Below are 14,318 nucleotides of genomic sequence, written 5' to 3' on the forward strand. Positions count from 1 at the left end.
GCTGTAGACATGTTTTGATCTAACGTTTTGAAACCTGACACTCAGACATCAAGGTCTCTCTCATCAGTTTGTTCTCTGTGACAGCTCCCCTATATCATGCATGCTGTGTGAATGTATATAGATGGCATTGGTGAAGAAATAACACAAATAATCCAATGTTAACCTGACCAAGATCTAAGCATTTTGTGGCATGGAGTAAGTATGCAGGCATTGCCTTTTTCCTTATTGGTGCTAATGTTCTGATAGTGATGTGCGTGTAATTTATCTTCTTCAACAAATAATAAAATACCATATTATTCTAAATACTTATGCACAAAGTACAGAGAGATGCAAATCTCATATAGTGCAAGATATTCACAAACTTTGAAAATATATATTTTCTTTTTCCTTAAATGTATTAGTAATAATTTCTATATGACCTGTCTGTGGGTCGTATAGAGAGTAAAACATATGGCCACAAAATTGCATTACTTTTTTTTGCTACTTTCTGCTTCTACTCCACTACATTTCAGAGTGAAATATTGTACTTTTTCCTTTAGTTACTAGTTACTTTGCAGATAAAAAAAAACAACCTATATTAAGAATATGAAATACAATGCATTGTTATACAGTAAATTAAACCACCCAACAGTATTTTATTTTAATGAATAAAATGTATTGCAGCCAGCTACAACATTACAATGTATATTACATGTTACTCCATCAATAATAATAATAATAATAATAATAATAATAATAATAATAATAATAATACGTAATATTATAATATATAATAATGTTACAACTAAAGAGCCTATTTGGCTGTATAGTGATTACTTTTGCTTGTATACATTGAGTACAATTTCTTGTTTATATACTTACATACTATTACTTAAGTAAGATTTTGAATGCAAGACTTTTACTTGTACCAAAGTGTTTTTTAATCCTGGTATTAGTCATTTAAACCATTTAAGTAAAAGATCAGAATTTTATTGTACCTTTATTTTACCAGGATAGGTTGCTTCTTCCAGCACTGCATAGCCTATTACATGGACATAATGACAGTGTCAACATACAGCAGGCAAAAGCTTGACTCCACTGCCTTGACTGTTACACTAAACAATCATTCTCTACCCACCTTCATCATTTATCTGAACCTGCATATAGCCTACAGCCTCCCACTCATTTGCTCTATAGATTTCCATACACTACCAAGGAAAATATTACATGCTAAGTATAGCTCCTGCATGTAGCGTCTACCTTTTATATTTCAATTGTACATGATTATATTATTGTGTAATTTGTAGGCTACATGTAGTCCTTGTGTTGTGCTTTATCTTTCGATGTATTTAGCCTACTGTGAAAGTGGCAACACAGACGACCATCACCTGCGTATAATTCATCATAATGTTCCTTTATCAAAGCATCTTCGAAGATTTATTTTTCTCTTTTTGTATTATAATTACATACCTTGATCACGCATGCAGTTGCATGGTAGGCTATAGTATTTTATATTTTCTCAGTGATGTTGGTCAGTGTCTCTTCATATCACACCACCGTGCACGTGCTTTTACCATAAAACGTGATGGTGGCTGTCGCATGATGGCTCGGTCTCTGCAGGAACCAATAACGGCGCAGAACCGGAGTAAACGTGGATATATTTGGGAATAGTGCGCTTTGCAGTTGGTTTGCGGAATTTACTGACAGCATCGAGTCCAATGGCAGCTGCGCGAATTGGATTGTGGGGAGCGTAGTCACACGGCGGAGAAAAGGATACTCATCAAGGGACAGCGGTACGCCTTCTACTGCATGTCCCAGAACACACTTCGGCATTTGCGCTGTGTGTATGTGAGGCAGAGAGAGAGAGAGAGAGGAAGATTTAGGAATTCGTCTGCAGACTTGGAGCTGCGCTGTTACAGAATAATGGTAAGTCCACAAACTAAAACCCAGGCATTTTGTTAAAACAATTGTCTTACTTTCTATAAAATAACGCAAGTTCCCCGTTGGTGGATAGCAGAGTTTGTCAAAGACCGTTAGCCTCAGTGATTGCTAATGGAAAATGTAACATTAGCTAGCTAACTTAAGCTAGCAAATGAGACACTTTAGCTAGCTAATTTTCGCAGTTTTAGATGATTGTTGACAAGATGACGGTAGTTAAGAACGTGCACTGCTGGCTGTCCTTTATAGTAGCTGCCTCGCGTTGAACTGTTATACTCTACTATACTTATATATTTGGTGTTTGGTCATTTAGCTAGCTAGCTGTCAATGTTCAACTTTGGTTCCGTTGTGAGTGTGTTCCGCCCCCCTTCTCTGTGTCGAGGCTCCTCTTTACGGGAATCTCCTGCCTTGTGAAAAGAGACAGTAACGCTGGTTGGAGCGGATTAAAGGTCCTGGATAGTTTCACTGCCAGATTCTGCAACCTATTACCATATGAGCTGACAGTCTGCATACCTTTCTGTTTACATCAGTATCTAGTGTTCCGGGTCACTTGGTTTTGGCTGTCACTTTTCCCTCTTCCCTTTGTCTCTGTGTTGCTCCCTCTCTGTCTGCCTCTCAGCCTTCCCCTGTGTGTGTTTTGAGGGTTTGCAGATGCTGGTCACTTTTTACAGTTTCCCTCAATAAATGGTTGATAAGGCTCTGGGTCAGTGCTGCCTTCCGCCAGGCAGCTGTTTTTGTGTTTGTTCCTGCTGCCTCAGCTGTGTGCATGTCTCAAGAGGAGGATCACAAAAGTCAAAAAGGCACAAATCATCACTGCATGGTAATGTAGTGCAAATATAATATGTGCATTTGAAAAACATAGAAAACCAATTACTTCTGCAAATTTGAACGTCCTCAAATGCTGCTGAATTTGTGCATTGAGTTTTGCTTGTATTTAAGCATTGAATTATGTCATACATTTCTATATCACTTTTATATCTGTAGGAGTAAAACTAAACCATTACTAAAAGCAATGTTGTGACATGTCTACTCTGAGGTCTTTTGGAAAGATCTCATGCAGCTTTCAGAACACTGAAACACTGACAACTTCAATACTTGATGGATATATTTCCCCGTTCTAATGAACAAATTAGTTTCTAACTGGTATTATGTTTTGGAATGATCTTTTCTGAACTTTGAACTTCCTATATTCAGCCATTGCAGTCTGCAGACTAAATATATGCTTGGTGGAGTCTCATTTTCTTTAACACTTATACAAACCATAAAAGAAACAATCCAGTTGAGTTAAACAAAGTAAATTATTAAACGTTTGCTTTTACTACTAAAGTGGAATCATTATGTTTGATTATGTAGTAAGCCAGTAAAGTAAAGTCAAATATCTATTCAACAACAGTAACTCCACTGTACAAGTTCAATGATGCCACTGGCAGTCACCAGCATGTCTCGGGCCAAGTGTGGGCGTGGGTGTTTTTTTCACTATTAAAACATAAAGCCAACTTATGGCTAGAATTAGCTATCTATTCCTGATTTAAGTCAGGCTCCTGCAGTGCTGATCAGAAATCACCAGACTTATTAATATGTTTGTACTATGTGTCACTGCATGTTTCTCCTTCTCTCCTCACTAATGCCTCTTATTTCTCTCTACACCCCTCCCTGAATTCTTTCCTCTTCTTAGGCCTAGCAGTCCAGCTAACTGCTAACTGTACATTTGTGTGTGCTTCGGGTTATGAGCAGTGGTATAACGCCTCACTCGAACTGATACTCCGGGGGAGGAGCAGCAGCAGCCGCCACAGTATTCCCCCGCCCCCCTAGCTAACTCCGGCAACAGGGTGAGAGACAATATGACATGGAGAGAGATTTTTAAGTTATTACCCTGATGATACTCAGGCTGTGTGATGTATTCATGCTGTAATTACTGTTTAAAAATATAATAATGATATAGTTTACTGTCTCTTCACCAATTTATCTATCCATCCAACACACCTTTCTTCACTGCAGAGCACGATGGAGGCTTCATTCGGCGCTACCTTCTCAGCCGTGGCTGCTGGAGCTAAAGGTGATACACAAATAATACTTCCCTCTATACATGCTGCTCTCATTTGCTTGATAGCTACTGAATTACTCCATTATTCTGACGTCATTGTTTTGAAAATTTGCCCTCGTATGTTTTCAGCAGAAGCGTCCAGCAACTACAAGCAGCACAGAAGAACTCCCTCCTCCTCCAGCACTCTAACCTACTCTCCCCGGGATGACGACGATGGAATGGTGCACTCTCACACACAGCCTTTTACAGTTTATCTTTTTCCACGCCAGCCTAATGGATTGAAAAGCTCAAAGACATTACATTTGTTTTACATTATACTTGTTGGTTTTTAACATCAAAATAACATACAGTCACTTGTACATTAACATTTGTAAACACCCCCCACCCTCAACATCAAATATCCAGGGGAACATATTTATAATAAGAAGAGCATAATATTTTCTTTGGTTTATTTATACATTTTACTTATTCATTTCAGCCAGATTAATTTCCAGGAATTGCTCCAAAGTATCCCATATTTCCCTGAATGTATTTGATATCCCTCTGACCACATTGGTTATTTTCTCCAAAGCAGGGCCGTCTATACTTTCCCACCACAATGCATTCACTCTCCTAGCCTGAAGCAGGCTATACTACTCAAGGGTGATAGATACCTAATATACAGAGCTTTGCCTTACGAGGGATCTCTATAGCAGCTACATGTGACACCAGATTGACTGTTTTTCCAGAATTTTATACCAAAGAAGTTTCACAGGTGTGATAAATAGCCATTTATAGTGTATCAGCTTCAGTGATGTGTTAATAGTCTGTGTTTCTGTCCCTCGTTCTATGTCTACTTTAAGATCATCTCTCCATGCATTGAATCTTGAATGTGAATTGTCCTTTGATTTGGACCTCAGCATAACATAAATGACTGACAGTTGCCTAGACATCAACATTTATTATAAAGCTTCCAGAAGCTGATCATATTTGAAAAGTCACATTTCATCTCATCAGATTTGTGAACTATAATGGAGGAAGTTGTGATCCCACACATCTGGCTGTAATGTGGTAATGTCGATGCATGGATAGGCTTTGACTTGTGTTTCACACCCTCGCAGCCTCCTATCGGTACCCCTCGGAGGTCAGATTCAGCCATCTCAGTGCGATCTCTCCATTCCGAGTCCAACATGTCTCTGCGTTCCACTTTCTCTCTCCATGAAGAGGAGGAGGACACGGTATGACACCCAGCACTAATGTATACTACATATACATATGCTCGCAAACATGTAAGAACACAGTGACAATTTAGTTTTGGAGCACACATGAGTGTGTATTTGTGTGCAGGAGCCCCTGGTGTTTGCTGAACAGCCATCCGTAAAACTGTGCTGCCAGCTCTGCTGTAACGTCTTCAAGGACCCCGTCATCACCACATGTGGGGTGAGTTTACTTCTGTCCTTTCCACCCTTTCCTCTATCTGTCCATCTTCCTCACTCTTTGCCCGCTCTCTGATTTTCTTGTCTCCTTCTTTAATCTGTACATCCTGAAAGTGTTCAAATCAACGGTTAATGATGGTCAGTTGTGTTAAGACCGTTGAAGAAGAAGAATAAGGAAACACGGACATTTCGTTATGCCTGTTTTTCCTTCTTCCTCAGCACACCTTCTGCAGACGATGTGCCTTGACTTCAGGTGAGAATTAAAAATGTTCTACTTTTAAATGTGCCAACACTACGGCTGTAGTTAAAACTGTAGTTTATATATTATAATCATACGTTCATATTTGCTCTCCTCACAGACAAGTGCCCAGTGGATGCGGCTAAGCTAACAGTCGTGGTGAACAACATTGCTGTAGCCGAGCAGATCGGAGAGCTGTTCATTCACTGTAAATACGGCTGCAGGGCCACGGCCAGCGCCGCAGGCGGGGCGGCGGCCTCTACCACCACAGTTGCCGGGAAACCTGGAGCGTTCGAGGTGGACCCAATGGGATGCCCGTTCACCATCAAACTGGCCACACGCAAGTAAGGACTACACAAAGGGTGTTAATAGGATGTTGTGCTTCCACTGCTTCCCAATGAATGTGAGATGTCATACAGTAAAGCAGCAACAGCTTACAAAGCTGTGACTGAGTTCCCCTCTGACATTTTAAAATCATTCTCATCTCTGCAGAGAACATGAGGTCAGTTGTGACTACAGGCCGGTCCGCTGCCCCAACAACCCTTCCTGCCCCCCGCTGCTCACCATGAACCTGGAGGCTCATCTCAAAGAATGTGAGCACATCAAGTGTCCACACTCCAAATACGGGTGAGTCCTAAAAAAACACACTTTAAGGAATTGTTTTACTGCATCTCCATTTCTTACACAGTACATAAGTTCTCTGTATTTCATCTCTTGCTCGGTTTCAGTCACTTATTTCAATCTTTTTTGTTTGATCTGCACTGTTAATGCATTTACTACACAGTCATCTACCTTCCACTAATCTGCCTCTCCTCTTCTCCCGGCAGCTGTACGTTCATCGGTAACCAGGACACGTATGAAACACACCTGGAGGTGTGTAAATTTGAGGGTCTGAAGGAGTTTCTGCAGCAGACTGATGACAGGTGAGCAGACAAACGGAGCACATCACAAGTAGATCTATCGATGTTTAAAACTTAATACAACTCTTTAAATAGAATAAAGTCATCATTGTCTCTGTTACTGATGGATCAGATTGAAATCTCTGACCTTTGACCTGGTTTAGGTTCCATGAGATGCAGCTGACTCTGGCCCAGAAGGACCAAGATATCGCATTCCTGCGCTCTATGTTGGGCAAACTATCTGAGAAGTTGGATCAGCTAGAGAAGAATCTGGAGCTCAAATTTGGTAAGATACAGTAGAGATAGAAGTTATTCAGACTGCTTGTTCAGCCAAACAAGCCAGGAATTAGAATATATTCTTATTTATAACCTCCTAAAGGAGTTATTAGCAGCAGTGAACTAACATGTGTAAAGTTACCGCTGATACTTTGACAGTTGCTGCATTTGTTTTTATGCTTTTATGTCTTAAAGCAGGAACTGGGTGTTTTACAATATAGATTTACATTTACAATACATGTACTTGTACTTATGAAGTGATCTGTAGTTACAGTCTTACGTTAACTTAATTTAACAGTTCAACTCGGAGGTTTACAGATTTAGCAAAAGCCCACAGCGCTCTTATTGGATCAGTACTCGGGGTGTGAATGCTCTGTACCAGAGTTTGGCTATGGGAGCCGGTATAAGGAGAGAGAAAGTTTGGTTTGTGCAGCCTAAATTGCCTGTTTTCATCAGATCACGTCTTACTCCTGCACTGCACCAAACCTAAAATATAAGACCTTCAAACTGCTGAAGGATAAAGATTGACAGGAAGTATTTGCTGGAGAAGGTTTTCTGACTCTAATGGACGCTTCCTGCTTGAGCACAGAGTCTTCACTGTGTTTTCTTCTCAAAGTTATTGTGTGTGTGTATTTCAGATGTGTTGGATGAGAACCAGAGTAAACTGAGCGAGGACCTGATGGAATTTCGTAGAGATGCTTCCATGCTTAACGTAAGTGTGTATGACTTTATGTATGAAGACACAAATTAACATTACGATTTAGAGTAGGTGTGTTAGTGTAGCTGGAGAACAAATCACCTAAGCTATTGTCTGTCTATGTGCAGGATGAGTTGTCCCACATCAACGCCAGGCTCAACATGGGAATCCTGGGCTGTAAGTATCCGCCCGTCTGTCCTCCTTTTAAACATAATCTTTCTCTTCATTACTCTTCACCTCTCTTAATGGAGGAAACATTTGATAAACACTCGCTGAGACCTGGAATACGAATGAATGAGTTAATCATTAAAGTTCCGATCTTTTTTTTTTTTCTGGTCGTTCCTTCCTCCCACTCACCTTCATTCACAAACCTCTGTCTGTCTCTTCCTACCTCCTTTCCTCACTCACCTCTCTGTCCCTTTTTTAATCTTCCTCTTTCAGCTTCAAAATATACGCCTCCCTTGTTTAGCTTCCAATGACAAATACATATCCGTCTCTGTGCCTGTGTGTAGCATACGACCCCCAGCAGATCTTCAAGTGTAAGGGGACATTTGTTGGCCACCAGGGTCCCGTTTGGTGTCTGTGTGTCTACTCCACTGGAGACCTACTCTTCTCCGGATCCTCAGATAAGACTATCAAGGTAAAGTCAACACACACAAAGGAAATGAACGGCCAACATTAGCACTGCGTTAAAAAATGCATCCTCCCAGTTTAATTTACTAGATGCTCACTGCTGACGTAGCAGAGGGCCTTCAAACTCATGGATATATTACTCAAACCTCTCCCGAGTACCTGTAGCAACACACCAACGCACCAACACAACCCCGTATGGTCTTTTTTTTTCATCCAGTGCTTTTTTTTTTTACTTAAAGGCATATTTCAGATGTTTGAAGTGGCGTTGTGAGGTACTTATCCAGTCAGTGTATTGCGTACAGTAAATGGCGGTTGGCATGGCCCCATTTTGGAGAAACAGAGAGGAGCACCAGCCCAGAAGCAAAGCAATGTACTGCTGTGGACAGGGGCAGCAGCATTGTACCTCGCAGAAACTACATTACTTAGCTTCTGTGCTGGTGCTCCTGTCGGTTTCTCCAAACTGGGGGAATTGCGACAACCATCTACTGTAGGTACACACTGATTTTGGATGATATCTCTTACAACCCCACTTCAAAAAATCTGAACCCTTTTAAAAGGCACACAAACACAACAGGTAGTTCTTTTTTTAGCAGCATGTCAATCTGTCTCTTCTCTTGCCTGCAGGTGTGGGACACCTGCACCACCTACAAGTGTCAGAAAACCCTTGAGGGTCACGATGGCATCGTACTGGCTCTGTGTATCCAAGGGTAAAGAAATGCACACATGCTAAACCACACACGCTGTGATGATAACATCTAGTGAACTGGGAATAACCAGCTCGCCCCCCTAAGCATCTCGTTGACTCGTTGATATTTTGTGTCTCTACAGAAACCGGCTGTACAGTGGCTCTGCAGACTGCACCATCATCGTAAGTAACATTCATCCCCCTGCTCCGCCTTTTAAGGGTAAACTTGCACAGTTTGAATTGTTTACATATACTATAGATCTTGTGTTTTTGTCTTCCTGTTGTATCTTGCTGCTGTGTATCTTGTGTAGGTGTGGGACATCCAGACCTTGCAGAAAGTCAATACCATCCGTGCCCATGACAACCCTGTGTGCACACTGGTCTCCTCCCACAACATGTTGTTCAGCGGCTCCCTCAAGGCCATTAAGGTACATGATGTATACAGATATTACTCATAAAACATTGAAAACAATGGTAATTAATTCTTTGGATAAGTGACCTGCGGCAGTACGGAGGAAACATGCTGGTGTATACGGTCAAATAAGATTTGTGAGGGAGAGGGATGAGTTTAGGGATCATTATCAATGAGCCTTACAACTAAAGGATTCACTGTTGTTTGTATATTTAACTGCACATTATCAACATAGCAAAGAAAATGGACCCCTTAATTAGGAATAATATCACGTTAGTGGACCGAGGATGGAGCCTACACCAGATGTAACTGAGGAAGAGTCAGACAGGTTATTATTATGATGTACACAAATTGTGCTGTAGGAAATACAAATTAAATAATGCCAAAGCTCTGGGATCATGCAGTAAAACCCTGGAGGAAAATATAGTTTGTCACCTTTTGCCAAAGTGGTTTTATCAGGATGGACTGCAGAATCCAGATTGGTTAGTACCGTACAGATAAGTGGCGAGTTGATTGGTTATAACTTCTCCGAGCACTTTTGACATGCGCGGAAAGTAAGGAATTTGCCTGTAATTGCTGAGGATGTTAGGAAGATGTTAAGTTAATAATTGCTGTTGCTTCGCGTGACTTCACTGCTGGGATCTGTAGAAGTGACATTTCAATGGAATGAAAAATATTAATTATAGTATCAACTAATTACCAGGAAACCTTTTTTGTGACCTTTAGTTTTGACTTCGGAGATGAATATTTAAATGTGGCTCGGGGAGGAGAGGAGGAGAGGAGGAGAGTAAGGAGCCATGGCTGTAGCCGTGTCTTTGTTACCATGGTTACAAGCAAGTGAGAGAAGGGAATGGGATGATTGTGGTGCTGTGTGTGTGTGTGTGTGTGATGTCAGTCCTCTTATACAGGGACTTTCCTTTCTTACCCAACTCGAGTGCCTCCTCCTCCCGTCACCCAGCTTTTCTCTATTTCAGCTAAGTGACATCATGCTTTTCACTTTATTTACGAGTGTGTATCCGCCCTAGCTCGGCTCAATGTACAGCGTGTGTCTGTGTGTGACAAATATTCAAAAAAACAGTGAAAGCACATTGTAACAGTATAAGTGTAACAGAAATTGAAGTCATATCAATATTGTTGCAATATTGATCCCCAAGTACTGCAGCTGTTCTGTTTGTTATAAGAACTGTTTTGATCTATTCTCTTGTGTAGTTTGCTTGAATGTTTAATTTTAACCCTTACGCTTTCAAGGTTATGAATTTGCTTGAATTCAAACATACGCTTTAAAAAATGCTTGATTTCCAACTGAACCTGGTGTTTCATCTACACAATGACTAAACCAAAGATCTTTTAATATTTGAAATGAAACAATCCCATAATCATATTTGTTTGTCTCGTGGTGTCTCACACCAGACGCGGAGCAGGCTGGCGCTTGCTAAGCATTAAATAATCATGATCAAAACATACAATCACAGTTAATATGAACAGCTGGTCAAATAAAAACATTGACAATATACATTGATTGCTGTGAGTATATATGAATTCTGTCAACTTGATTTTTTGTGATCTCATTTTAACAATTTAGCGATGATCCAGGGTCTTGAAATATTTTTTGGTTTAGTTATCTTGAAAGTGTTTGAAGTTTACTCTTAAAAAGCTGTACAGACTTTGTAGTAAAGTTTCACGTCTGAGTTTTCATAATCTCTTTAAACCCTATTTGTGTGTGTGTGGAGGTGTGGGACATCGTGGGCACGGAGCTGAAGCTGAAGAAGGAGCTGACCGGTCTGAATCACTGGGTGAGAGCACTGGTGGCCTCCCAGAACCACCTGTACAGCGGCTCATATCAGACCATCAAGGTAGGTGGAGGGGTTGGGGGATATTAGTATCATGTACACACACGGTTCAAATTCCTGATTTGATTATCCAAGCATAGCTTAGCAGCTAAAACTAGGCACGGCACGGCTGTCAAGTTTAGGATCTTTCTACATGCTGAAGCAGTGTGCATGGGGATGTTGTCTAAGCGATGCTTAACATATAAAGAGCTTGTGCCTTTATAACCAGCAATAGTGGAAGGAATGGGTGAAACTGTGTTTATTTGCTTAAAAGTAAGCTTCAAATGTTAGCACATCTGACTAACTACCTTACCGCAGCAGTAAGTGTTAAACGTGTTAAACGTGCCAACACTATCACTGTAATCGGCAGACTGGAGAAATGGAGAGCTTGATAGGCGTAGCAGTAACTAAGGCTATGTACAATTGAGTAAATGGTCTGTAATATTTTTACCAGACAACAAAACTGTTGATGTTTTGTTTTCTGAATATTTCTCTTTAGATGCAGTTAGTCAAGCTTTAGTTTTGTCCTGAGGTGTAGCAGAATGAAGATTTGGAAGTGTTGTGTTTGGCAGGTGCTCCAGATTTATCTGCCAGTGACAGATTTGAGTGGGATTTGGAAGATGGCTGGTGTTAATTTTGCAGTCGAAGCTGCAAAAATAAAAAGCCGTAGAAAGTTAGAAAGAGTTTATACCGTCCCCGTGGTTATGTTATTGCCCAAGAGACCAAAAATACAATTCTACATGGTTTGTGTTAATGAATCCTCTTGGTTGAGGTGTGTGTGTGTGTCTTGCTAAAGTTGGTCACTAATGAATACCTCAGGGACGCTGTAGAGAGATGAAGGGAAGGACAGAGAAGAAAGCAAAAGGAGCAGACTGGTTGTGGGAATGAGGGACGGAGAATGAAGACTGAGGAAAGAGATGAAAGGACCGATAAAGTAAACTGACTGCGCTCCTTTTTATGATGCTTATAAGCCGAGCAGTTAGTCTCTAGCCAGTATTTAGCTGGAGAAGTCGTTTAGAAAATGTTTTGCAGAAATTGCTGTGACGACTGTTGCCAATATTCAGTGAAAAACATCCCTTTCAACATTTTGGCAATTAAACAACTTTGAAACAGAGAAACTAAATGCAAGAAATGTACGATAGCTTGTATTTATGATGTTTGATAGGTTGGACTTAGTGTCTATACCATGTATAAAAACTAATTGGCTCTATAAATGACCCCTGTAATTAATCCGAATGCCAAAGATTCTCTGTTGGTATTGTTGCTTTAATTGTGTGGTTGAGAAATAAAGAGCAGGATGGAGCTGAGAGAAAGAAGGATGCCTCATGACAAAGCTCATAGGCTAGATTGGAAACCAAAAGGTTACATTTTCATGGGATGTAATGTATGCCATGTTCAGAGCAACAATAGAACTGCAACAAAATGAATTATCCTCATTCATTTCAATGAGACCAGTGAGTTCTTGCTGTAGAGGGCTCCAGCAAGAACCAAAATAAAAATAAAATTCAGAAAAACTTACACAATTGTAATTGTAACCAACTATCATAATGGTTTCATGTAATATGCTAACCTTTATGTTAGGCTAATATAATCCTATATATTTTTTATAATTAGGAATCGATCAAATGATTTGCATTCGCCCTAAGCTATATGTAGTGTTTTCTAACATGTTCACCATAATAACTTTATAAACTGTGAGTGAGAGAGTGAGAGAGAGAGAGTGAGAGTGAGAGAGAGAGAGTGAGAGAGTGAGAGAGTGAGTGAGAGAGTGAGTGAGAGAGTGAGAGAGTGAGTGTGAGAGAGAGAGAGAGAGAGAGAGAGAGAGAGAGAGAGAGAGAGAGAGAGAGAGAGAGACTATACGAAAGAGTATCATCTCTCTCTGTCTCTGGACTGCATTTTGTGGCCTGTTGTCAGTGCTGCATTGTGATTGGCCAGCTAGACTAGCCGATTAAACTTGATCACTCCACTCTGTGTTGCCATGGAGATGGAAATTGACAACTTGCAGCTGCTGAACTACTCACTTTTTCCACTGCTGATATTGTGTGTCACGTCCTCTTCACCATCCTCCTCTTTCTCTTTTTAAAGTGTGTGTTTACCCACCACCGCTCTCTGACTCCTTCTTTCTCTCCCTGTCTGTCAGATTTGGGACATCCGCTCTCTGGAGTGTGTCCACGTCCTGCAGACTAGCGGGGGCAGCGTCTACTCCATCGCCGTCACCAACCACCACATCGTCTGTGGCACCTATGAAAACCTCATCCATGTAAGGGAGACACATGAGCACACATGCATTCCTGCACATACACACAGGACTTTATTTGTTCTTTATTTTCATTTTACTTCCTCATTCCAGCCTCGTGAGCAAAAGTAAAATGTGTCTCGCCCTCTCTCGCAAGACATGAGGTCGTTTCTAGCTCCAATTACATTTAGTTAGAGGTTTTTTGTTTGCCCCTCTGAGGATTCAAATTATATTCACATGAATTATATTCACCATCCATCTATCCATCGTCTACCGCTTATCCGGGATCGGGTCGCGGGGGCAGCAGCTCCAGTAAGGAACCCCAATCTTCCCTTCTCCGGGCCACATCCTCCAGCTCCGACTGGGGGATCCTGAGGCGTTCCCAGGCCAGTGAGGAGATATAATCTCTCCACCGAGTCCTGGGTCTTCCCCGGGGTCTCCTCCCAGCTGGACGTGCCTGGAACACCTCCCTAGGGAGGCGCCCAGGTGGCATCCTTACTAGATGCCCGAACCACCTCAACTGGCTCCTTTCAACGTATTCAATTATATTCACATGAATTATATTCACATGAGGCTTATCTTTATAAAATAGGGTTAAGGGAGACACTACGGAAGAATAGGGTAAACATTTTAAACCGATAGATATCCCCATGAAGTTTCCCCAGTTGATTGCTCACATTAACATAATTAGATTTTGTATTACAAGTTTTCTGAAAGTGTATGTCTGCCAATTAGGCATTATTTTATTAAATATGCTAATTTGCATAATTTGCATAAAAATGTGTATATGATGATGAAGGTGCTTGTGTCTTCCCTCTAGGTGTGGGACATTGAGTCTAAAGAGCAGGTGCGGACCCTGACAGGTCATGTGGGAACAGTGTACGCTCTTGCTGTCATCTCCACCCCTGACCAGACCAAAGTGTTCAGCGCCTCCTACGACCGCTCTCTCAGGGTGAGGACGGACCCTGTGTCCATTTCTGTGTGTGTGGAAAGACAGAGTAAACATGATTCATATACATATGATGCTGTGTGTGTAT

The 14,318-nt window shown here is 41.1% G+C and overlaps 1 protein-coding gene across 3 annotated transcripts in view; it reads left to right on the forward strand.

Moving 5' to 3' along the window:
- The first annotated feature begins 1,748 nt into the window (after positions 1 to 1,748).
- The window catches only part of traf7 (TNF receptor-associated factor 7), a 16,293-nt gene continuing 3,723 nt past the window's right edge, over positions 1,749 to 14,318 (forward strand). Inside the window, exons 1-21 of one of the 3 annotated variants that reach the window (XM_029437967.1) lie at positions 1,762 to 1,905; positions 2,537 to 2,737; positions 3,593 to 3,746; positions 3,916 to 3,973; positions 4,091 to 4,182; positions 5,062 to 5,178; positions 5,288 to 5,380; positions 5,596 to 5,629; positions 5,736 to 5,958; positions 6,107 to 6,241; positions 6,442 to 6,537; positions 6,678 to 6,799; positions 7,428 to 7,501; positions 7,615 to 7,663; positions 7,999 to 8,126; positions 8,744 to 8,826; positions 8,948 to 8,987; positions 9,116 to 9,232; positions 10,947 to 11,069; positions 13,186 to 13,305; positions 14,102 to 14,233. In XM_029437967.1, the coding sequence (XP_029293827.1) occupies positions 3,922 to 3,973; positions 4,091 to 4,182; positions 5,062 to 5,178; positions 5,288 to 5,380; positions 5,596 to 5,629; positions 5,736 to 5,958; positions 6,107 to 6,241; positions 6,442 to 6,537; positions 6,678 to 6,799; positions 7,428 to 7,501; positions 7,615 to 7,663; positions 7,999 to 8,126; positions 8,744 to 8,826; positions 8,948 to 8,987; positions 9,116 to 9,232; positions 10,947 to 11,069; positions 13,186 to 13,305; positions 14,102 to 14,233 (1,830 nt within the window). In that variant the 5' untranslated portion in view covers positions 1,762 to 1,905; positions 2,537 to 2,737; positions 3,593 to 3,746; positions 3,916 to 3,921. Of the gene's footprint in view, positions 1,906 to 2,536; positions 2,738 to 3,592; positions 3,747 to 3,915; positions 3,974 to 4,090; positions 4,183 to 5,061; positions 5,179 to 5,287; positions 5,381 to 5,595; positions 5,630 to 5,735; positions 5,959 to 6,106; positions 6,242 to 6,441; positions 6,538 to 6,677; positions 6,800 to 7,427; positions 7,502 to 7,614; positions 7,664 to 7,998; positions 8,127 to 8,743; positions 8,827 to 8,947; positions 8,988 to 9,115; positions 9,233 to 10,946; positions 11,070 to 13,185; positions 13,306 to 14,101; positions 14,234 to 14,318 lie in introns of all 3 variants that reach the window. The other 2 variants (XM_029437966.1, XM_029437968.1) reach the window with 2 other exon arrangements.

Source organism: Cottoperca gobio, chromosome 8 (assembly GCF_900634415.1).
Source record: "Cottoperca gobio chromosome 8, fCotGob3.1, whole genome shotgun sequence".
Classification (NCBI taxonomy): domain Eukaryota; kingdom Metazoa; phylum Chordata; class Actinopteri; order Perciformes; family Bovichtidae; genus Cottoperca; species Cottoperca gobio.